A 24,770-nucleotide genomic window follows, 5' to 3' on the forward strand; every position below is an offset into this window, starting at 1 on the left:
TATATTTTACATAAGGCCACACAGAGGACCAGAGATAATTACAGACACCTGTGATAATATGAAGTACCCAAAAGGGCCACTAGATGTCTTATGATAGATTACATAAAATCCTTGAAATCTACCAAATTTCTGGTAATTTACTGGTAAATGTAGAAAGTTTACAGTAATACACCCTCACTTTGCAACCCTATCCAAGAGCGGAAATAGAAACATTGGTAGGCTGTCTAATGATGTGGGGACGCTTGTCTTTTGTTAGGTTCCTGGTGAGTTTCATGGTGGATGCTCGGGGCGGCTCGATGCGAGGCAGCAGACATAACGGCCTGCGTGTCATCATCCCTCCACGGACCTGTGCCGCCCCCACACGGATCACCTGTCGTCTGGTCAAGCCCCAGAAACTCACCACTCCTCCCCCCCTGGTGGAGGGAGAGGGCTTAGCCAGCCGTATCATATCACTGGGCCCAGCCAGCATGCAGTTCCTAGGGTGAGGACTAAACCTACACTGTAGAGTATTGAAGGAAGGACATTTTGATATCAGGAAGAAAGAAAAAAAACTAAAATTGTGTTCACCCTTCGGTGAGGGTATCCAATAATTACATTATGAGCTTATTGTCTCTGTGACTTTCTGTGTCTTCCAGGCCTGTGATCGTGGAGATCCCTCACTTTGCTGCTCTGGGTCGAGGGGACCGGGAGCTGGTGGTGCTGAGGAGTGAGAACGGCTCTGTCTGGAAGGAACACCGCAATCGCTATGGCGACGATGTGCTGGAGACTATCCTCAATGGGATGGATGAAGGTAGTAAAATGAGAAGCTCTACTAACTCAGTCAGACCTGATTACGGTCACTGATAACAGGCTGTTTGGTGTTCATCATTGCATTCTTATCAGAACTGTAAGACTAACAGCCACTCTCATTGACTGCTACGGTCTGCCTGTTTATTCCTTTAGAGCTGGAGAGCCAGGAGGAGCTTGGGAAGAAGCGTATCCGACGAATCATCTCCACTGACTTCCCCCTCTACTTTGCTGTGGTGTCGCGCGTCCAGCAGGAGAGCGATTTGATTGGCCCAGAGGGGGGTCAGCTGACCAGTAAACTGGTACCGTTGGTCCAGGCTTCGTTCCCTGAGACAGCGGTCACCAAGCGAGTCCGTCTGGGCCTGCAGGTGAGATGGGAGGATGAGGAGGAAGAAGGAGGAGGAAGACAGTATCGTTAGTGCCTGCCTGTATCACCAAGAATGCTATATGCATGCTATGTGGATTTGGTTTGAATTTGATCAGCACCTTTAAAATAATTTTTGCCTTGCCAAGAGGTTGAACATTTGCATATTTGTGTCTTTTTTCTGTGTGCTACACACGAACACTGAGATGTACTATGTACATACACATAGTACAGTCACTTGACTATGGGCATTTTAACCTTCAAAGTTTATTTGAGGCTGTTTTGAAAGTGCATCTTCGAGTCACCAATGTTTGCAAATGAGCATGCCAGTGTCCTAAAGCTTAATGCATCATTCACTACTGTGGTTACATTCTATAGCTATAGTCATGGTTAGAAAATGCAGAGAGACTTTGTTAAAAGTGAGTGTTCTTTAGCAGCATGCCTGCTATGATCAGAGTGGAGAGAGGTTTGGATTTGGTTTCATACCTGTGTGTTGAGGGGTTTTAGCCCTTGCCATGGATAAACCTCCATATTGGCCTACATAGTAGCCTCATTTTTAGAGAGAAATACGTTACAGTAAACATGGCACAGGATGCATTTCACGGTAAGGTCTACACTTGTTGTATTCGGCGCATGTGACAAATCAAGTTTGATTTGATTTGATTCCACCATCCATTGACCTTCCATCTCCCCTGCTGCTTTGGTGCATCTGCTGTGTTACCTGCAGCCTGTAGAGCTGTGAATGTAGAACCTTATAGCCTCATAACCCGGTGATAGGTTTACTCTAGCAGATACGCTAACATTCTCAAAGGCTGTACAAACTTGAATGTGTAGTGAGGGAGACCATTTATTTGATTTCATATATCATTTCATATTCATGTGAAGCAAGTGAACGAGGGAATCTGTGCATGAATACTTGAATTGTGAGATGTATTCTATACTTTGACTGGGTTAAAAAACGTATTTTTCTTTCAAATCTGTTTGCATTAATGTCTAAAGGTTTATGATTTTTTGTGAATATAGATTTTTAAATGTTAATATTTGTTTCACACTTTTACAATAAACACTGACAACAAGAAAGAAAGGCAATGTGTCTTTTCAAATTGTTTGTATGTTTTGGTCTAGATTCAAAAAGCATTTTGTTGACCATAGACTTCTCTCTCTTTCTCTTCATACTTCATTTCTTCCATTTTATTTATTTATCTGTACATTGTCATCTGTTACATCATCACATACATTCTATTATCTCTCACTGTCTTCTTTTCTCGTACTCTTTCGCTCTACATTGCTATCTGTCGGTCTACCTTTGTGTCAATTTCTCTCCCTCTTTCTCTCTGTGCCTTCCTCTCTTTCTTCTCCACACTCCTCCACCACATCGTTGTCTCTCCCTCCACACATCCTCTCCCCTCCAACCTCAGGCCCAACCAGTCCCAGACGAGCTGGTTGCCAAGCTGCTGGGTAACCAGGCAACCTTCAGCCCTGTGGTGACTGTGGAGCCACGGCGACGCAAGTTCCACCGGCCCATCGGCCTGTGCATCCCTCTACCCCCCTCATGGAGAGATAGCCCCCGGGACTCTGGAGAGGGGGACACTACCAGCCTCCGCCTGCTCTGCAGTGTCATCGGTACGCCAACACTTTCACACGCAAACCTGACTGAGGCCTTACAGTGGACTAATGGCACAGTGGAATAGTTGAATAGTTTGCCTCTATATAGAGTAAACTATGAGTTGGACCGCATGATCACCTCATAGACAGAAGGAAATTCATTGAACATAGTGATTCAAAGTCTCTCAGCTGTGAGATGGGAAAATCCAGATTTATGTAGGTCTGCAAGCCAGAGAATATGCAATGTGTCAAGGTATGTGTGAAGGGCTGTAGGAAGTCAGGCACAGGAGAGCAAATATTTGGTAGCAAAATGGAGCATTTTATTTGGCGAACCAAAAGCACACGGCACAAACGAACACGAAATACAAATACGGGTTGAACATAACCCAGCGCAACCAGCCTAACGTGCGCATACATGAAAACAGATAAACAATACCACACAAAGCCTTGGGGGTAACAGAGGGTTAAATACACAACACATAATGAGGGAAATGAGAACCAGGTGTGTGGGAAAACGAGACAAAACAAATGGAAAATGAAAAATGGATTGGCGATGGCTAGAAGACCGGCGACGTCGACCGCTGAACACCGCCCGAACAAGGCGAGGCATCGACTTCGGCAGAAGTTGTGACACAATGTCATTGCTATTTACAGTAACTGTTGATTCTCTGCACCATAACAATGGGTGTCAGAGTGATATGGTGAAGTAAAATCTCCTTGCATGTTTAATATACCTTTTTCTCCTCATCCTTATATATTGGTGTAACTGATGTCTCTTCCTTCTCCCCAGGTGGTACAGCCTCAGCCCAGTGGGAGGACATCACAGGCACCACCAAGCTCATATATAGCAAAGACTGTGCCAACTTCACAACCAATGTGTCAGCACGGTAAGTATACAGCAGCAACTCACTCATTAGCATTCATGTTAATTAGACATTCAAATTCACATCCTAAATCTCACAATCCAGCTCTTTCTGTCACTGGAGCAGTCAAATGCAGCCGTTTCTTCTCGGTAACAATGAAGCACCTTAATGTGATTGTTTTCAATTAAAATGGTCAAAAAGACACTCTGAGTGGGTAGGGGATAACTGAAAACTAGCTGTTATTGGCAGAGAGGTTTGGAACTCTCTTTCTAATTGGTCTATTAACTAATTTACCACCTGGTAATGTCACCAAGCAGCCCAAAACTCCATCCCACCAAAACAGGCATACATTTCAGGGGGTCTTTTCAAACAGCTCTTACACTAAAAGGGCATTATCATAATTTTCACAATTTCACAGTACTATTCCAACCTCATAGTGTGGAAACATACACTCACATGCCAGTTTATTAGGTACATCCATCTAGTACCAGGTCAGACTCCCCTTTGCCACCAGAACAGCCTGAATTCATTGGGGCATTCTACAAGGTGTCTGAAACGTTCCACAGGGTTGTTGGTCCGTGCTGAGGCGATGGCATCAGGCAGTTGCTTCAGATTGGACAGCGGTACATTCATGTAGCGAACAGGCCGTTCCATCTCATCCCAAAGATGTTCTATTAGGTTGAGGTCTGGGGACTGACCAGGCCACTCAAGTAAACTGAACTCGCTGTCATGTTCCAGACGATGTTCTTCTATTCCTCAATTGTCCAGTGTTGGTGACTGCGTGCCCACTGGAGCCACTTCTTCTTGTTTTTGCTGATGGTGTGGAACCTGGTGTGGTCGTCTGCTGCAATAGCCCATCCGTGATAAGGATCGACGAGTTGTGAGTTCCGAGATGCCATTCTGCACACCACTGTTGTACTGCGCCGTTATTTCTCTGTTTGTGGCCCGCCTGTTAGCTTCCATGATTCTTGCCATTCTCCTTCAACCTCTCATCAACAAGCTGGTTTCACCCACAGAACTGCCGCTAACTGGATGTTATTTTTGTTTGTGGCACCATTCTCAGTAAACACTACACTGTCGAGCGTGAAAACCCCAGGAGGGCAGTCATTTCTGAGATACTGGATCTGGTGTGCCTGGCATCGACGATCATACCATGCTCAAAATCACTTAGGTCACATGTTTCGTCCATTCTAACGTTCAATCGAACAGTAACTGAATGCCTCAATGCCAGTCTGCCAGCTTTATATAGCAAGCCATGGCCACGTGATTCACTGTCTGTAGGAGCGACCCATTTTCGTGAACGGGGTGCTGCACCTAATAAACTGGCCGATGAGTGTATATAAAACTGCAAAATCATGTTTTTGACTGCATTCAGCGTTTTAGGTATGCTAATCACCTGCATATCTCAAAGGATCTAGTCATGAGGAACTTAAGGGTTGCCATATATCTTACACACTGGTGTCTCTTCTCAGGTTTTGGCTGGCTGACTGTCCCCGGACAGCCGAGGCCATGTCTTTCGCCAACCTCCTGTACCGGGAGCTCTCAGCCGTGCCCTACATGGCCAAGTTTGTGGTGTTTGCCAAGATGAACGAGGTCCGTGAGGGCCGCCTGCGCTGCTACTGCATGACTGATGACAAGATGGACAAAACCCTGGAGCAACACGAGAACTTCAGCGAGGTGGCCCGCAGTCGCGATATCGAGGTCAGTGCAGGGGGTCATATTGATGGTTGTCTTGATGATGTCATTGCTTAGAAGCTTCATCTGAAGAGGCACTGTGAAGTGAGTGGAGGGAGCCATTGGCTGTGTCCGAATACCCATACTTGTGTCCTAAATAGTAGGCTGTTTGAGTATGCAAAAAATAATGCTTAATAGTATGCAACATTTCAAAAATACAGTAAAGTTTAAGTGCCAGGATGTTATACTCATTTCGCCTCTTCATCTAGTAGAATCCGATGCCCACTTTAACCACAATGCATTGGAAGAGGTGGGCTTCAAGTGATAGGCCCTAGTTCTCTTCAAGTAGTCAAACAATAAAACTAGGCTACTTAATTGGGAAGATGCCAAATACCGAAGCTTCTACAGTGGTGTTCAAATGTAGGATAAGTAGTTTTTGTTCCCCTTTAAATGATAACAAGTATTGCATCATTGGCTAAATTTTTGAAAACAGAATTATATATTTTTTTAAACTAAAAATATCATTTTTACTGCTGTTTGTAACTGGTACAGAGTCAATGTGCGAGGGCACCGGTGTCGAGGTAGTATGTAGGTAGAGTTATTAAAGTGACTATGCATAGATAATAACAGAAAGTAACAGTAGTGTAGAAGAGGGGAGGGGGGCAATGCAAATAGTCTGGGTAGCCATTTGATGAGATGTTCAGGAGTCTTATGGCTTGGAGGTAGAAGCTGTTTAGAAGCCTCTTGGATTCAGACTTGGCGTTCCGGAAGGTGGCTGGAGTCTTTGACAATTTTTAGGGCCTTCCTCTGACACCACCTGGTATAGAGGTCCTGGATGGTAGGAAGCTTGGCCCCAGTGACGTATTGGGCAGTACGCACTACCCTCTTTAGTGGGAGAGGGATATTTGTTGCAGGCTAGCGCTGTTGCAATTCACCTAGTTTCCACATAGGGGAGAAATTCAGAGAAATTCTAGGTGTATGGTATAGCACATTTAAACTACAGTAAATACTAAACCATCTTTTGATTTCTGAATGTGTCAGCCCCATGGACTTGAGATGTGGTTGCGTTATTGATGTCATGTTAATCAAGCCTTTTGATTTGTACATATGGAGTGTTTAAGTTTTGTAGGCTACTCATATAATTATTTAATTTATGGATCAAGATTTAGCAGTCGTTCTGATCTCGTTTTTTACATTACGTTGCTGTCCAGCGGTTCTGAATTTGCGATGCACCCGACTGTCCACGTTTTAGTGTGCAATAGCCTTTTGATTTGAACGTTTGAAAAGTTTTCATGTGTGTACTAGGCTATTTGATTGAATTTGTAAATGTTACAGCACTTTGGTTTCACTAATAATAAATATGTTGAAATGGAACCAAATGATCTGTTTTTGTCTTCAGTACTTTTTAAATAGGATAGATGGGCTATATGGTCTACTACGGTATAGGTTGAATGTGATAGGCTGCCTCTAACCAGCCTGAGTAGGCCTATAACTCCATTCCTATTCTATTCTGAGTTTGGAGAAGTTATTCGAATTGAAAATTAGCTATTATCAGGCTGGTTAATGCGATGCATGTCTGTTGAATTTGGAAAAATCTACCCGCACTCGGCCCCGCCCCACCTACTCAGCCAGTCAGGAGCCGCTACTGCGTTGCGACCATGGCATACTGCATACTTTTTATTAAACGGTACGTGCAAAATAGCATGTGACAATGAGTGCATAGTATACAGTTTAAGTATGTAGTACACTAGTACGGGTATTCGGACATGGCCACTGTGTCTAAAGTTAGTGTCCTCCCCCTCAGGTGATGGAGGGTATGCCGCTGCACCTGGAGTGTTCTGGGAACCTGGTCCCAGTGAGGAAGGCTACCCAGCAGCCTCGCTGTTTCAGCTTCCAGGCCTTCAGAGACAATAGACTCCCCGTCTCTGTCAAGGTGTTTAACTCTCCCTCTCTGTCTTCCTTCCTCTCTCCATTACTCCCTCCTCTCTGGGTCTCCCTCTCACACTGAAAATATCTCTTGTCTGTTTTGCTCGGTTCTCTCCTTCAAGGTGAGAGATAGTAGCAAAGATCACTCCGGATTCCTGTCCTTCCTGCGAAAGTCTACCAAGTACGAAGACAGCCAACATGTGCTGTGCAACCTCAATATTACCATGCCTCTGTGTATCAAGGTAGGCCTAAAAAAAATGCTTTTGGGGTGCTTTGAAAAGCACTTCACTTTTATTTTATAATACACAAACACATATTTAATTTTGGAAACTTGTGAGATCTGAGACAAATTATATATTCCAGAGGCTTTTTGCTTATGTTTGATTGACAGGCTGCTGGGAGTGAAGACCGGAGGCGAACTCTGACCCCATTAGCCCTGCGAGAGAGATACAGCGCCCTGAATGAGCCTGCCATGGGTAAAGGTGCCTCCCATCCCATCCCTATGATACCCCATACAGACCACCATTGTCTTCCGACAGGTGGCGTCATTCCTACACGACGCTCGTCCCTCAATCAGTGCAGATGACTTAGTCAAGCTACCTGACATAAGACAATGACATACCCCACATGAACACGTTCACATTCCATGTGCCCCTTCATGCAGTAATAATCACAACTGTACATTAACTTCTCATGTTAAAGTATCAGTTGTGGTCTGGTTTCTGCAGCATCAATGAGTGCCATGGAAAAGACAGAGCTGAAGATGGCTTTGATAGCTGAACAGTTGGGACTGAGCTGGGCTGGTGAGTGAGTGGAATGAGTGTCTGTGTCTCGTGCCTGTGTTTGGTGCTTGTGTCGGCGTCTGAGTCTGTGTATCAGTTTTAATGGCTTGCGGCTGCTTTTCCTTTCCTCCCTGCCTCTGTCTCTCCACCTTTGTCTCTCCAGAGCTGGCGAGGGAGCTACAGTTCAGTGTAGATGACATTAATAAGATCCGTGTGGAGAATCCTAACTCCCTATTGGAGCAGAGTTCTGCCCTGCTCAGCCTATGGGCCACCTGTGAGGGCAAGAGAGCCAATAGTAAGTACCTGAGATCCCATATAGGTCAGTGGATCCTTCCTGTGCATCCTCTTATCCTATATTCATCATCTCCACTCACCCACCGTACAGTCTTGCACTGGCTCTTGGATTTGCTTGAGAGACTTGTCTACTCTATGCTGTACCTTATATTAACATTGTGTTAACTGTCATTTTCTGGGTCAAACCTGGGTCTGTCAGGGTACTGGTAAACAATGTCATTATTCTCCTCATAATATCTTCCACTTCCTTGTCTGTTATTTAACGGTCCATTTCCCATTTTCCTGCCTCTCGTCTCTGTCTTCTTTCTCTCTATTCTTTTCTCCTCCCCCTTTCTCTGTCTCTCTTTCTCTCTTGTGGCTCCTATGTACAGTGGAGAGTTTGTGCACAGCTCTGAAGAGCATTGACCGGATGGACATAGTAAACATGTTGGAGGGCCAGGGGCCACAGCCTGCAGGGAGGCAGGCCCGGGAGCCAAGCAGACACAGACACAACGAGAGCGACCCCATCTCCCCCAGCCTGACCAATGGTAAGGCTTCTCCTCATCCCCATGCAGCCCTCTCCCACCCCCAACCACCATACCCTACCAGTTCTTCTCTCTCTCCTCCTCCTCCTCTGCTGCCACCATCACCATCCTGCCCCAATCCTCAGTCAAAGTCCTATATGCTATTGCCATAAACTTGAGATTTCGACAGATGTGAAACGCAGCAACCTGGACCAGGGCTCAAGACACTCAGATAACAACTGCCTCTGTGGTGCCCCTCTAAAGCCTGACTCAGATATATTCTCTTGTTTGTGGTTGAGTACTATGTATCAATGACCTGTAGAGCCTTCAATCAGCATCACAATATTGTCTAATAGTGCCAGCTACATTTTAGGATTATCTCTCCACTGAAATGGCCGATGCAACTGGTATATGGATTTAAGCAAAATGAACGGAGCCTACCAAAAAGAGTATAGATCGAAATAGAGATAATTCTTTAACATACACAAAAGTTTGTGGACACCTGCTCGTCGAACATCTCATTCCAAAATCATGGGCATAATTTAGGGTTGTATCCCCCCTTTGGTGCTATAACAGCCTCCACTGTTCTGGGAAGGCTTTTCAGTAGATGTTGGAACATTATGGCGGAAACTTGCTTCCATTCAGCCACAAAAGCATTAGTGAGGTCGGGTACTGATGTTGGGTGATTAGGCCTGGCTCGTAGTCGTCGTTCCAATTCATCCCAAAGGTGTTCAGGCAAGTTCTTCCACACCGATCTCGACAAACCATTTCAGTATGAACCTCGCTTTGTGCATGGGGCATTGTCATGCTGAAACAGGAAAGGGCCTTTCCCAAACTGTTGCCAGAAAGTTGGAAGCACAGAACTGTCTAGAATGTTATTGTATGCTGTAGCATTAAGATTTCCCTTCACTGGAACTAAGGGGCATACCTCGAACCATGAAAACAGCCATTTTTCCTCCTCCACCAAACTTTACAGTTGGTACTATGCATTCGGGCAGGTGGCGTTCTCCTGATATCCGCCAAACCCAGATTCGTCCGTTGGACGGCCAGATGGTGAAGCGTGATTCATCACTGCAGAGAACACATTTTCACAGCTCCAGAGTACAATGGCGGTGAGCTTTACATTACTCTACCCAATGCTTGGCATTGCGCATGGTGATCTTAGGCTTGTGTGCGGCTGCTCGGCCATGGAAACCCATTTCATGAAGCTCTCGATGAACAGTTCTTGTGCTGACGTTGTTTCCAGATGCAGTTTGGAACTCGGTAGGGAGTGTTGCAACCGAGGACAGACGATTTTTGCGTGCTATGCACATCAGCACTTGCCGGTCCCGTTCTGTGAGTTTGTGTGGCCAATCACTTCGCAGCTGAGACATTGTTGCTCCTAGACGTTTCCACTTCACAATAACAGCACTTACATTTGAACGGGGCAGCTCTAGCAGGGCAGAAATTTGACGAACTGACTTGTTGGAAAGGTGGCATCCCATGACAGTGCCACATTGAAAGTCACTGAGCGCTTCAGTAAGGCCATTCAACTGACAATGTTTGACTATGGAGATTGCAGGGCTGTGTGCTCGATATTATACACCTGTCAGCAACTGCTGTGCCTGAAATAGCCGAATCCACTAATATGAAAGGGTGTCCACATACTTTTATATATATAGTGTATTTAAAGATCAATTGGAACCTCAAGAAACATCTGTTTTCATGTGTGTTTGATGAAGTTGTTAGCAATAGGAAAGTTGATGATTTAAAAAGAAATAGATAAAATTACTGAAATGCTGTGTTAGTCAGCTGTATGGTGTGTTGAATGAGATTCTGTTCATGCTTGCCAAATGTATATTTTGTTAGATCTGTATTCAGTGCGTAAGTTACTACTGTGTCGTATCTGTGTATTTGACAGGTTTATGTTATTACATCCTATAAAGTACGATTTTGGCTATGAGTTCATGATGTTCATCTTTATCCAACATGATTTAAACCACAATCTGCCTACATAGGCCATGTGAGATATCGTGCAGGATATTATGTGTCTGTAAAAAAAACAAGCATTTCCATACATGAATTCAGTCTGTAGTCTTTGCTTCAAGCATACTGCAGTTGGCTTTGCTTCCAGTGGTCATTTCTCAAACTTTGACTACTTTTACTCATGGTTTACTATTTTACACATGCATGATATACATCAGATTGACTCCAGTTTCACCACTGGACTGGTGTAAAAAAAAACTGCACTGGACTGACCATCACTGGAGTGCTGTGGCCTCTCTTCTGGGTCTGCTCTGTGCCCCACTATCTCATGTGTCATCACAGCAGGTGCCAGGTCCCCTCAGTGCAAACTGGAGCAATAACAGGTGATGTAACTCATGCATAGATATGACCATGATGGACAAAGGGACAAACGGGAGATGCTCAGTCAGATCACAGCTGCAGTGACTCTGATATCTAACACCTGTCCAGTCTGCCTCCCAAAGCTCTTTCTTCTGACGCTGTCTGTGTAACAAGGTGGTCACACTCTCACGGGACAATACCAACCTGACCTCTAGACATGGTATTGTTTATGTTTATTACAACAAGGATTTTCAAGAGATCTATGATTTATCTTTTGGAGTAATGAATGATAGTATGGCTGATAAGTTTGTTCCTGATTTTACAGAGGATGTAGAACGTAGGTAGGCCAGTATTTGACATCAGGGGATGGTACAGAATGAGGATTCACTCTCTGACTGAATGTCAGTCTGGAAGGTGCTTACTCCCTTGGTGAAAACTCCCTTGGTCCCCTAATTAACCTTCACAATCAAATGAATTGAAAATTACAATAGATTCTGAAGTGGGAATCCAAGCCTGGAGACCGCAATTAGATTCCATATTCTATTTTTAACCCAGGTAGGATGCATGCAGCACTGTCTTCCTATATCTATAGGAACAAATGTTTTTTTATTCTACCATTTAGAATAGAAATTATGGAGAACTACATTCTTCTTACTGTACCTTTCAGTCGACCTGTTCTTGTCTTTTCCTTATTTTCATCACGTTTGGCTCTTAGTGATTTTGACATTCAATCCCCTTTCTTAACTCTAGTGGTTTGAGTCTAAGACGCATGATTTGTAACTCCGTAAAAGCAATGAGTTCCATTTAGTCATACTAGCGAGGCTCGGGAGGCCTGAACTGAATCCAGCTAGGCTTCTATAAGGGTAATGTTACGCTCTCTGCCTGTGTGTGCATGGGGCTGTACGAGTCTCTTCAGACCGGGGGTCGTTCCATTCGGTGCACTGTGTGTCCCTCTGGGATCCCCGTACTTGTTCCTTTTGAATCTCTGTCCCCTCTCTCTTTGTGTTTCTCTGGACATGTCATCTGCAGCCTGGCCGCCCTACTCTTCCTCCTTCTCACTCCTCCTCTCCGACCTCTGAACTCATGCCCTCCGACCTCATGTTGACCTCTGGCCCTCATCTTTATTTTGATGACCAGTTTTTTTTTTATTACTCTTTATTGTTGTGCTCTTGAAAATTCCACCTTTTTAACCGTCTGCTCTGTGACCAAACCTCCTCACACACTGTGTGCTCAGCACCCCCGGGAGAGGGAGGTGTCCCTTGTTCCATCACTCTCTCTGTCCATCTCTCTCTCTCTTTTCCTCCTTTCCCCATCTCTGTCTATCTCTCTTTTTCTCTGTGCATGTCTTTCTTTCTTCCTCTTTCTCTTTCTGTCCTCTTCCCTCCTATCTTCCCTCTCTCTGTTTCCCTCCCTGCCCCCCCCCCCCCCCCCCCCCCCCTGCCTGTCTACATGTGCATGAGGCCCACTATTGTCTTTCACCTCCTATATGCTTGCATGGAAGTATTGGAATGAGGATGTGTCAGAAGCAGTGGCCTGTGGGAGATGTAGTCTGGGAGCTGTTTATGCCTCTGAAACTTGTAGCTGCTTTAATATCAGACTGATATTGCATGGCATGCATGCTGGGGAATGACCCGACCGTTTAGTCTGCATGTTTACATCCTCTACTGTATATTGTTCTCTGTGGGGGTAAAAAGGCCCTGAACCCGTTTTAACCATGTGTTTTGACTGCTCTGTTCATGTATGAATGTTGGGACATGTTGTTGATCAGTTGTTTGTGTGTATGTGTGTTTGTCCTGTGTCTTTGAGTCTCTCCAGAATTAGGGGATGTAGTATCTATGCCCTCTGTCACAACTCATATTTGCAGGGAGTGTGTTCATGAGACCCTTCCATTCAGTCTCTCTGTTCCATGTGTGTTGGTGTGTGAGTGTGTATGTGTGTAAGTATATTTGTGTGTATACATGTCTGTGTTTTAAATTGTTGTCTTTTATGAGTGTCTTCAGTGTCTTCATTTGAGTATTTCACTGTGTCCCTTCTTCCAGTCGGTGTGTGATTGTGACTCTCTTTCTGTGTATGTGAGCTTCAGCCAGTTTGTTAATATTTACAGTGTTTGTCTTTTTTACCAGGAGGGCCAGGCCACCACGTTCATTCCCCACGAATACCCTCCCTCATGCCCTCCTCTCTCTCTCTCTCTGTCACCGCCCCACCTCACCATTCAACTGACCATGGGAGTGATACCACCCACAGACACACACGCATAGAGAGAGAGAAGGACTGGCAACAAGACTGGATGGCAGAATCACACAAATGTTAGATGGTCTTTTAGATTGTCAGAGACACGAACAGACAATCTAAAACCATGTACAGTAGAACCATATTGATCACCAGGAGACACTATTGTCAGCTACTATAAGGGTTCAGATCATTCACACACAACCTTAAAAGGTGGTATTCCAAACAAATACCATGATATTTATGTGACATGAATCATCCTCACCCTACTGGCTAAAGAGTAATGTATACACGTTTAAAGAAAGCTCATCAGCTGGAAGTCTTAAACCTTGTGGAACTGTTAAGAGGTTTTATCTACTGGGGTTATGCATATTGAAGGATACTTGTTATGAAGGATGCATATTGAATGATACTTGTTTTGTGAAGGATGCAAATTGAAGGATACTTGTTATGTGAAGGATGTAAATTGAAGGATACTTGTTATGTGAAGGATGCATATCGAAGGATGCTTTTTATGAAGGATGCATATTGAAGGATACTTGTTATGAAGGATACTTGTTATGAAGGATGCATATCGAAGGATACTTGTTATGAAGGATGCATATTGAAGGATACTTGTTATGAAGGATACTTGTTAGGAAGGATGCATATCGAAGGATACTTGTTATGAAGGATGCATATTGAAGGATACTTGTTATGAAGGATACTTGTTATGAAGGATGCATATTGAAGGATGCTTGTTATGAAGGATACTTGTTAGGAAGGATGCATATCGAAGGATACTTGTTATGAAGGATACTTGTTATGAAGGATGCATATTGAAGGATACTTGTTATGAAGGATACTTGTTAGGAAGGATGCATATCGAAGGATACTTGTTATGAAGGATGCATATTGAAGGATACTTGTTATGAAGGATACTTGTTATGAAGGATGCATATTGAAGGATGCTTGTTATGAAGGATGCATATTGAAGGATGCTTGTTATGAAGGATGCATATTGAAGGATGCTTGTTTATGAAGGATGCATATTGAAGGATGCTTGTTATGAAGGATGCATATTGAAGGATACTTGTTTATGAAGGATACTTGTTTATGAAGGATGCATATTGAAGGATGCTTGTTATGAAGGATGCATATTGAAGGATACTTGTTTATGAAGGATACTTGTTATGAAGGATGCATATTGAAGAATACTTGTTTATGAAGGATACTTGTTTATGAAGGATGCATATTGAAGGATGCTTGTTATGAAGGATGCATATTGAAGGATGCTTGTTATGAAGGATGCATATTGAAGGATGCTTGTTATGAAGGATGCATATTGAAGGATACTTGTTTATGAAGGATGCATATTGAAGGATGCTTGTTATGAAGGATGCATATTGAAGGATACTTGTTTATGAAGGATACTTGTTTATGAAGGATGCATATTGAAGGATGCTTGTTATGAAGGATGCATATTGAAGGATGCTTGTTATGAAGGATGCATATTGAAGGATGCTTGTTATGAAGGATGCATATTGAAGGATACTTGTTTATGAAGGATGCATATTGAAGGATGCTTGTTATGAAGGATGCATATTGAAGGATACTTGTTTATGAAGGATACTTGTTTATGAAGGATGCATATTGAAGGATGCTTGTTATGAAGGATGCATATTGAAGGATACTTGTTTATGAAGGATACTTGTTATGAAGGATGCATATTGAAGGATACTTGTTTATGAAGGATGCATATTGAAGGATACTTGTTATGTGTCCCACTAATATTTTAGTCATTTAGCAGACACTCTTATCCAGAGCAGCTAGGGTTAAGTGCCTTGCTAAAGGGCACATCAACCGACGTTTCACCTAGTCAGCTCGGGCATTTGAACCAGCAACCTTTCGGTTACTGGCCCAAAGCTCTTAACTGCAAGGCTACCTGCCACCCTAACGTAAATGTGTTTAACTTATGACCCACGTACACATAGTCCTCTGACCTTCTGAGTGGGATGTCAGAGAGGTTATGCTGTCATTTAAGGCTGAGAGATGAGAGGCCCAGGAGGCCAGCTGGTGTCACTAATACCCACTGCACATTCAGCATAACTTAGTGCCAACAATGACTCATGTTGCACCTCTCTCTCTCATGTATACACACACACACACATAGTGTTCTTCCGCCCGCTCACACACACACGCATACGCAGTCCCGCACACACAGACACACACACACACACACACACACACACACACACACACACACACACACACACACACACACACACACACACACACACACACACAAATATTCACTTCACCCCTCCCTCCACATCTCTCCTGTCTTTTCTACCTCTTGCTAAATCTATACTCTTCTCTCAGTTCATGCCAGTATATAATCAATTCATTTCTACCACTTTATAGACTATATATCCATTCTTTACTGGGTTTATTTGGCTGATTCAAAATACTGTATCTTTATGTTACTCATGGTCATATCTATTCATTAATATACATTCTTGGTAATGTATTAGCAGAGAAGTACAGTAGCTAATGCACAATAGTTTTTAAAGTTTTTTTATTTGTGGTATCTATAGCCATCTGACCTTGAATTTGACATTTTATTTACTTGGCTATCTCTCAGGTCATTTCTCATACAGTAGCTATTAAGTACACCATACTGAAATGTGAGTTAGTGTGGAAGAGAGCAGACTCAGAAAGCAGCTTTGGCACCGTCCACTTGTTCAGATGCTGTCTGTTGTGCTGACTGTATCTGGGTCTGTTCCATACTCCAGTCAACATGATGGTTGCATGTACACCTGCAGACAGTTTCCTAGTGGATAGTTTTTCTAGCATCTAAAGAGAACCTACCATGCTTACTGTACCACATCACTGCATGTTTAAAAGTCAAAGCTCTCCATGCTACCAGGCAAGAAATTAATTTTTTCCAAATATAGGTGTTGTTGGAGTGACTTGAGTCAAAGGTTCATGGATCATATGCAGCAAATTCTCAAAGTTAGATTCCCTGTTGATATAAAAATGAGGTTTGGGGCAGCTATGCTTGCAGTGAGCTATAAGAAATGAAACTGTATATCATCATGTGTGTGTATGTGTGGTGTAAGTGTGTCTTTGTGTGTATTTCTGTGTATTGTGTATGTGGTTATGTTATTTGTTTTCTAATGTCTGTGGTGGTGGGTGGGTGAAAGTGTGTGTGAGTGTGTTGAATAACGAGATTGCCTGCATGCATGCTATTCAGCCTGTCTAGAATATTTAACTTGCCTGGTTTTGTGTGTGTGTGTGTGTATGGGAGAGGTTGTGTGTGGGTGTGGGTAAGTCTGTGTGTGTATCGACATGTGTATGGCATGTGTATGTGTGTATAAGTGTGTGTCCCAGGCGGGCAGGTGTGTGTCCCAGCCCCAGGTTGGTTCGGGGCAGAGGCAGTAACTCCTGTCCCTCTACCTATAGGTGGCAGACAGTGGAGCAGCACCAGCCACCAGCAGACCTCTCTCTTTCTGTCTGGCTCTCTGTCTGGCTCTCTGTCTGGCTCTCTGTCTGGCTCTCTGTCTGGCTCTCTGTCTGGCTCTCTGTCTGGCTCTGGCTGTGTGTCTGCTGCTGCCTCCGCTGCTGCTCTCACTGTCAGTGCTGGCTGATCTGGCTTGATCTGGTTTGTCAACCCCCTCTCCCGAAGCCCCCCTTGCTCCCTCGCCCTTAGCTCCTTGCACCTCTTCTTCAGCTCCCACTGTCTGGCCCCTTCCTCTCCCCCTCTCCCCCCTTGCCCCCTGGGCTCCCCCTCTGCCATCTCCCCATGGCTGCCCTGCTCCTGGGCAGGGGCACATCCCCCCCTGGGGTCCCTGTCAGGGCTGGTGGGGCAAGGTGGGGGGCGAGGCGTGGCGAAGCAAGGTGGGGGGCCCGTGTCAGTGTGCCTCTCTGTGTGTCGCTCCAGGTTACGGGGTATTGCAGGAGGAGCTGCTCTCCCCTCCTTCCATGCAGTACAGCCTGCCCTCTCCGCTCGGCAACGAGCCCTACTGGCAGGAAGTCTCCAGTCTGGAGTGTGCTCCCATGGCCATCACAGAGGAGGACACACTCATGGAGATGTCCGATGTGCAGGTGTGGCCCTCGGGCAACATCCCCTCCCTAGTGGCCGTGGAGGACTCCTCACTGGAGTGCAGCAATGCTGACGACTCGGAGGGGCTGCTGGGGCTGCCGTACGGGAGCCTGGGCCGGCCGGGCAGTAGGGCTAGCGGAGAGGGAGGGGGGCTGAGTGGCTCCATGGAGCTGGTGGAAGACAACTCAGAGATGGGGGCTGTTGACTCGTTCAGCACCGCCACCCCTGCCACCCCTGCTTCGTTCAGCACAGCCACCCCTGCCACCCCTTCTTCGTTCGGAGGCACCATCGCCGCCATGTTATACAACGTTAATGGTCTGGAGAAGGGTCAAGGGTCAAAAGTCGTGAAGTCAGAGGCAGCAGCGGTCAGAGGCAACTTGGCAGGTGGAGATGGAGCTGGAGTTGAAGGAGGAAGAGGAGGAGGGACAGGCTCAGAGGAAGGGCTTTCTCTTGTTGCAGGACAACAGCAGCGAGTGCACACCCGGCTGAGCAAGTCGCCTGGTCTGAGCCGCGTGGCTGATCGTAATGGAGACAGGTGAGTGTGTCCTCAGACCTAAGTCAGTCTGCAGCTCAGCTGGACACAGTACTGGCCAGACAGGGGGTAGTCCAGACACTCACCTCTGAGACAACTGAGCCTTAGGACACTTCAATGTTGCCATGTTTCCTAACCTAATAATACAATATTTCGTTTTAGTAACAGAGTGTCTATGAAGGACTATTAGTCAGCTTTTGTTTGACACACACATTTGACACACATTGGCCTCTCTCTGCTCCTTTCACTCCTTTGTCTCTTCTCCTCTCACTTGTCCTCTCTCTCCACCTCTCTTCAACTCTCTCCTCCTTTCTTCTATTCTCACTCATCCTCTGCCTCCTTAGGTCCAGTGGTGGCAGCAGTGGTAGTAGAGGCAGTGGCGGAGGTGGTGGCTCTTTACTGTCCTATCTACAGGAGCAGTCGGGTCCAGGTTGGCAACCTATCACTGACCACACTCAGGCCTGGTTGGGTTCACAGACAACAAAACCCAGGCAGGCCATGGACTCAATGATGTCATCAGTGCGCGCTGCCATGGATGTGGACCCCAGTCAGTCCCGCGTGTCCCAGGAGGCCTTGCTTCAGCCGGTGCGGGACATGGGGCACTCTGAGCTCCTGCGTGGGCACTTCAGGGGCACCCAGCCGTTTGAGAAGGGCCTGGGGTTCCCTCACAGGGTGCCAGAGCTGCAGACCTGGGACGACGTACGCCTGAGGCAGCAGGTGAGTGGGAAACCCATCTTATTATTGGGGTGGCAGGTAGCCTAGCAGTTAAGAGCGTTGGGCCAACCAATAACCGAATGGTTGCTGGTTCAAATCCCCAAGCTGGCTAGGTTAAAATCTGTAGATGTGCCCTTCCTAAGATGGCGCCGAAGAACATGGCTGACATTTTACATTCTCCCAACCAATTGTGCTATTTTTTTTTTTTTGTGTGGTTTGTGTAACTTCTTTTTTTACTTATTGTGTACGTAATGTTGCTGCTACCGTATCTTATGACCGAAAATAACTTCTGGACATCAGAAAAGCGATTACTCACCTCGAACTGGAAGAAACTTTTTCCTTTAACAAGCCCGACAAGAAGGATATCCTGCTTTCACTGGAACAGGCCCAGATCCACGCCTTTTGCGTGAGGAAAAGACGCGGGGAAAGGGGACGCAGATCGGGGAATCTTCTGAGAAGCCAGAGGCAAGCGAGTAAACTCCCAACGTGCATTCGTTAGAAAATAAAATTGATGACCTACTATTAAGATTATCCTACCAACGGGACATTAAAAACTGTAACATCTTATGTTTCACCGAGACGTGGCTGAACGAAAAAACAGACAATATAGAGCTGGCGGGATTTTCCATTCACCGGCAGAACAGAGACGCTACCTCTGGTAAGACAAGTAACAGCTGGTGCGCGATGTCTAATATTAAAGAAGTCTCAAGGTATTGCTCGCCTGAGGTAGAGTACCTTATGATAAGCTGAAGACCACACTATCTACCAAGATACAGTTCTCATCTGTATTATTCGTAGCCGTCTATTTACCACCACGAAGCGAAGCTGGCACTAAGACCGCTCTCAACCAACTCTATAAGGCCATAAGAAAATAAGAAAATGCTCACCCAGAAGCGGTGCTCCTAGTGGCCGGGGACACATGTCACATGTGCAACCAGAGAAAAAAATCAGAGACCATCTTTACTCCACACACAGAGATGCATACAAAGCTCTCACCCGCCCTCCATTTGGCAAATCTGACCACAATTCTATCCTTCTGATTCCTGCTTACAAGCAAAAACTAAAGCAGGAAGTAGCAGTGACTCGCTCAATATGGAAGTGGTCAGATGACGCGGTTGCTACACTACAGGACTGTTTTGCTAGCACAGACTGGAATATGTTCCGGGATTCATCCAATGGCATTGAGGAATACAACACCTCAGTCAGTCATCGGCTTCATCAATACTGTAACGTCCTGACCAGAGTTCTTATGTGTTTTTCTTGTTTAGTGTTGGTCAGGACGTGAGCTGGGTGGGAATTCTATGTTGTGTGTCTAGTTCGTCTGTTTCTGTGTTCAGTCTAATATGGTTCTCAATCAGAGACAGCTGTCAATCGTTGTCCCTGATTGAGAATCATATATAGGTGGCTTGTTTTGTGTTGGGGATTGTGAGTGGTTGTTTCCTGTCTTTGTGTTTTGTCTGCACCAGCTAGGACTGTGACGGTTAGTGTGTTTTGTCATTTTGTATAGTGTCTTGTTTTGTGTTAATTAAATAATGGAAAATTACCACGCTGCACATTGGTCCTCAGATCCTTCTCGCCTCTCCTCGTCTGAGGAGGAGGACGACTTAGACTGCCGTTACAAATACGTGCATTGGTGATGACGTCCCCACAGTGACTGTACGTACATATCCCAACCAGAAGCCATGGATTACAGGCAACATCCGCATCGAGCTAAAGGCTACAGTTGCCTCTTTCAAGGAGCGGGAGACTAATCCGGACATTTATAAGAACTCCCTCTATGCCCTCAGATGAACCATCAAACAAGCAAAGCGTCAATACAGGATTAAGATTGAATCCTGGCCTCCCGGGTGGCGCAGTGGTCTAGGGCACTGCATCGCAGTGCTAACTGCGCCACCAGAGTCTCTGGGTTCGCGCCCAGGCTCTGTCGCAGCCGGCCGCGACCGGGAGGTCCGTGGGGCGACGCACAATTGGCATAGCGTCGTCCGGGGTAGGGAGGGTTTGGCCGGTAGGGATATCCTTGTCTCATCGCGCTCCAGCGACTCCTGTGGCGGGCCGGGCGCAGTGCGCGCCAGCCAAGGGGGCCAGGTACACGGTGTTTCCTCCGACACATTGGTGCGGCTGGCTTCCGGGTTGGAGGCGCGCTGTGTTAAGAAGCAGTACGGCTGGTTGGGTTGTGCTTCGGAGGACGCATGGCTTTCGACCTTCGTCTCTCCCGAGCCCGTACGGGAGTTGTAGCGATGAGACAAGGTAGTAATTACTAGCGATTGGATACCACGAAAATTGGGGAGAAAATGGGATAAAAATTTAAAAAAAATTAAAAAAAAATAAAGATTGAATCCTACTACACCGGCTCTGACGCTCGTCAGATGTGGTAGGGCTTGAAAACTATTACGGACTACAAAGAGAAACCTCAGACACAAGCTGCCCAGTGACGCGAGGCTACCAGAATGCCTTTTATGCTCGCTTCGAGGCAAGCAACACTGAAGCATGCACGGGAGCACCAGCTGTTCTGGATGACTGTGTGATAACTCTCTCTTGGTAGCCGATGTGAACAAAACCTTTAAACAGGTCAACATTCACAAAGTCACTGGGCCAGACGGATTACTGTCGCGTGTCTTCATTGACATTTTCAACCTCCTTCTGACCGAGTCTGTAATACCTACATGTTTCAAGCAGAACTCCATAGTCCCTGTGCCCAAGGAAGCGAAGGTAACCTGCCTAAATTATTACCGCCTCGTGGCACTCACGTCGGTAGCCATGAAGTGCTTTGAAAGGCTGGTCATAGCTCACATCAACAGCATCCTCACGGACACCCTAGACCCACTCCAATTCGCATACCAACCCAACAGATCCACAGATGACGCAAGCTCAATCGCACTCCACACCGCCCTTTCTCACATCCTGACCGGTTGCATCACAGCCTGGCTCCTCAACAGCTTCTACCCCCAAGCAATTAGACTGCTGAACAACTCATAAAAATTGCCACCGGACAATTTACATTGACCCCCCCCTGTACACTGCTGCTACTCGCTGTTTGTTTGTTACCTATGCATAGTCACTTCACCCCCACCTGCGTGTGCAGATTACTAGCCTGTACCCCTGCACACTGACTAGGTACCGGTGCACCCTGTACATAGCCTCATTATTGTTATTCTTATTGTGTTACTTTTTATTATTACTTTTTATTTTAGCCTACTTGGTAAAATATTTTCTTCTTCTTGAGCTGCGCTGTTGGTTAAGGGCTTGTAAGTCAGCATTTCACGTAAAGTCTACACTTGCTGTATTCAGCGCATGTGACAAATAAAGTTTGATTTGATTTGAGTAAGGCACTTAACACTAATTGCTCCTGTAAGTCGCTTTGGATAAGAGTGTCTCCTAAATGACTAAAATGTAAATGCTGTACAGTAGGACTTGTATGACTACAGTCCAAACCCAGTGACAGAAGGCTATAACTGAATTAGATTATATGTACCATAATCCCACTATCCTCTCCTCTCACACACATGCGCATACAAACAGAAGGCCCAAGAAGGGCACAAACAGCCTGTCAAGCCAAAAATAGCAGCCCCTGTCACCAGATACCCAATCCCAGCCCACCACACGTGGCATCTAGCATTCTGGCACTGCACCAGAGCACCCCAAAGGACAGCTCAACTTTGCGACGCAGTGAGAGGGAAAAAGGGGCTGTTTCAGTCTCTGTGGGCTATCCCTGGAAGGAAGTTATATTGAGACTGCCAGGTTATATTGGGACTGCCAGTGTGTTGGAACAGTAAGAACAAACTACAATGTTGCCCATAGAGAATAAGTAATATAATAATATAAGTGTAGAAGTATAGTGTATGGTTGTGTGTACCAGAGTATAGTATGATTACCTGAGGGAATATACTATGAGTACCCGAGGGAGTATAGTATGATTACCTGAGGGAGTATACTATGAGTACCTGAGGGAGTATACAATGATTACCTGAGGGAGTATACTATGAGTACCCGAGGGAGTATAGTATGATTACCTGAGGGAGTATACTATGAGTACCTGAGGGAGTATACAATGATTACCTGAGGGAGTATACTGTAGTGTGATTACCTGAGGGAAGCCTGTTGGTCAGGTTGCAAGTCTGTTATTCTCACTCTCAGCCGCTCAGCCTGACAGAGCAGAGCTCCTCTCTGGAGCTGCCAGAAGTATTTACAGACTACAGATCACATGTCTGGGAGACAGAGAGGGAGCGAGGGGTGAAGGGTGAGAGGGTTGTTTTTGAAAGCACGGAGGGGAGAGAGAGAGAGCGAAGGAACGAAAGAGAGAGAGAGGGAGAGGAAATAGAAGCCTCCCGAGGTTGCAGCCATTCCTACTGACCAGCTGACAGACGGAGAGAGAGAGGGAGCCAGGGAAAGAGGGAACAGGGTCTAGTGGAGTAGAGCTTGTTGAAGAAGGGACACAAACGGAGGGAGAGAAAGAAGGACAAGGCGCCAGCCCTGTTGAGAGGAGAGAAGGCCTAAGGGTGCAGCTGCTGCCCCAGAAAAACGGAGAGAAGGGTCGTGGATAGTCGGCGAGAGCCTGCACAGACGTGTGTGTGTTAGTGTCTGTGTTAGTGTGTGTGGGTGGGCGTGTAGTTGGGTGTGTGAGAGTGGGTGTGTCGTGCGCTCCACTGGGTTGCTGGGTTGCTTTGAGAGTTTGCAGAGGTAGAAGCTTGGAGGGGCTGTGAGTGATGTGGGCCCTGGTGACTGAGCTGCTCTTCAGCTTTGTGCTGCTGGCCTTCCTGGTGATCAGCGGTCAGAATGTGATGCATATAGCCAGCGGCTCCCTGCGCTCTGTGCTCACCTATGTGCACGCTGCGCTGGACCGTGAGCTGGGCGAGGCCGAGGGCATGGCCGACGAAGAGGAGAACGTCACCACCCGGGTGGTCCGCCGCAGGGTCATTCTCAAGGTACCCAACAGAGAAGGGAGGGGGGAGAGGATGAGAGAGAGAATTGACTGGCAATGGAACAAAATAATGAAGGAGAGTGTAGCAAACAGTGAGGTGGAAAGCAGATGGTTGCAGTGTGTGTGTGCGTGTGCATGTGGGTGTGTGCGTGTGTATTTGTAAAGCTCAGAGGTGATTTAATGTTTGGCTGTGACAAGGGGACATGTTCGTCAGGGTCGAGGCGAGTGGAGAAGGTGGAGAGAAACCTATTTCTGATTGTTTACCGCATTAACTTCTGACAATGCAATTTATCCGTAATGGCATCAGTAATGAAAGTAATGTTGTTAATTGGAGAATTTTAACTCACACATACAGTATGCTGACTTGTGCATAGATGATGAATATACAGGATGCATGATAGAACTACTCTGCAACAACAACATTAGTTTTAAAGTATTTTCAAGCAACTGTCTGGATCATATTGTTCATACCGTATTCCACCAGGTGAGATAGAATAGTAACAGAGGGAGGTAAGGACGAAACTAAGAATGGTCAAACCATAGACCTACAGTTGAGACCCATTTAGACTGTAGATATATATACTGTACAGGCCTTGTACGTGCTGTGACCATAGACCTACAGTTGAGACCCATTTAGACTGTAGACACACTGTGCAGACCTTGTACGTGCTGTTGAGCTGTGAATGGTGTTTAAACCTATGAACTCAGTCTCTAATCTCTCTACCATCTTCATGGTCCTATTCTAACCCCTCCCTCCAGCCCTCTCCTGGTCTCAACACCTTTAATAACTCTATCAACTCCTTCCTCTATGGATTGTGGGGGATAGGGCAGGCTTCAGCCATGGCGCTGTGTTCAATCGTTTTAACTGCAGGACCTTTTGATCTTATAAATAACTGTACTGGCGCCTCCAATGTTATTAGGAATAATAGTTGTATTATCATGAACCTCATCAACTCTGATTGTATTAGTGCTAACACCACAGCAGTCCCATTAGTGATCCCCTGACCAGTTACTATCTCCATGTACGTATCTATCTCTCTCTCTCTCTCTCTCTCTCTCTCTCTCTCTCTCTCTCTGGTTTGGGGTTGGTGACAGTGGCAAAATGATGAGACTCACTCTGGGGGGCTATTTTAAAGTGCTCTAGATTCCAGCACTCTTTTCGTTCTGTATG

The 24,770-nt window shown here is 45.8% G+C and overlaps 1 protein-coding gene across 22 annotated transcripts in view; it reads left to right on the forward strand.

Moving 5' to 3' along the window:
* Positions 1-24,770, forward strand: part of LOC129853625 (ankyrin-1-like) — a 192,295-nt gene that overhangs the window by 159,797 nt on the left and 7,728 nt on the right. For 15 of the 22 annotated variants that reach the window (XM_055919851.1, XM_055919862.1, XM_055919854.1 and 12 more), the window contains 14 exons: positions 257-481; positions 636-790; positions 943-1,154; positions 2,569-2,773; positions 3,546-3,642; positions 5,091-5,319; positions 7,097-7,225; positions 7,341-7,460; positions 7,610-7,700; positions 7,947-8,021; positions 8,164-8,295; positions 8,666-8,821; positions 17,274-17,970; positions 18,312-18,684. In XM_055919851.1, the coding sequence (XP_055775826.1) occupies positions 257-481; positions 636-790; positions 943-1,154; positions 2,569-2,773; positions 3,546-3,642; positions 5,091-5,319; positions 7,097-7,225; positions 7,341-7,460; positions 7,610-7,700; positions 7,947-8,021; positions 8,164-8,295; positions 8,666-8,821; positions 17,274-17,970; positions 18,312-18,684 (2,896 nt within the window). Of the gene's footprint in view, positions 1-256; positions 482-635; positions 791-942; positions 1,155-2,568; positions 2,774-3,545; positions 3,643-5,090; positions 5,320-7,096; positions 7,226-7,340; positions 7,461-7,609; positions 7,701-7,946; positions 8,022-8,163; positions 8,296-8,665; positions 8,822-12,151; positions 12,549-17,273; positions 17,971-18,311; positions 18,685-18,705; positions 23,604-24,770 lie in introns of those variants that run through there. The other 7 variants (XM_055919853.1, XM_055919872.1, XM_055919873.1 and 4 more) reach the window with 5 other exon arrangements.

Source organism: Salvelinus fontinalis, chromosome 4 (genome assembly GCF_029448725.1).
Source record: "Salvelinus fontinalis isolate EN_2023a chromosome 4, ASM2944872v1, whole genome shotgun sequence".
Classification (NCBI taxonomy): Eukaryota; Metazoa; Chordata; class Actinopteri; order Salmoniformes; family Salmonidae; genus Salvelinus; species Salvelinus fontinalis.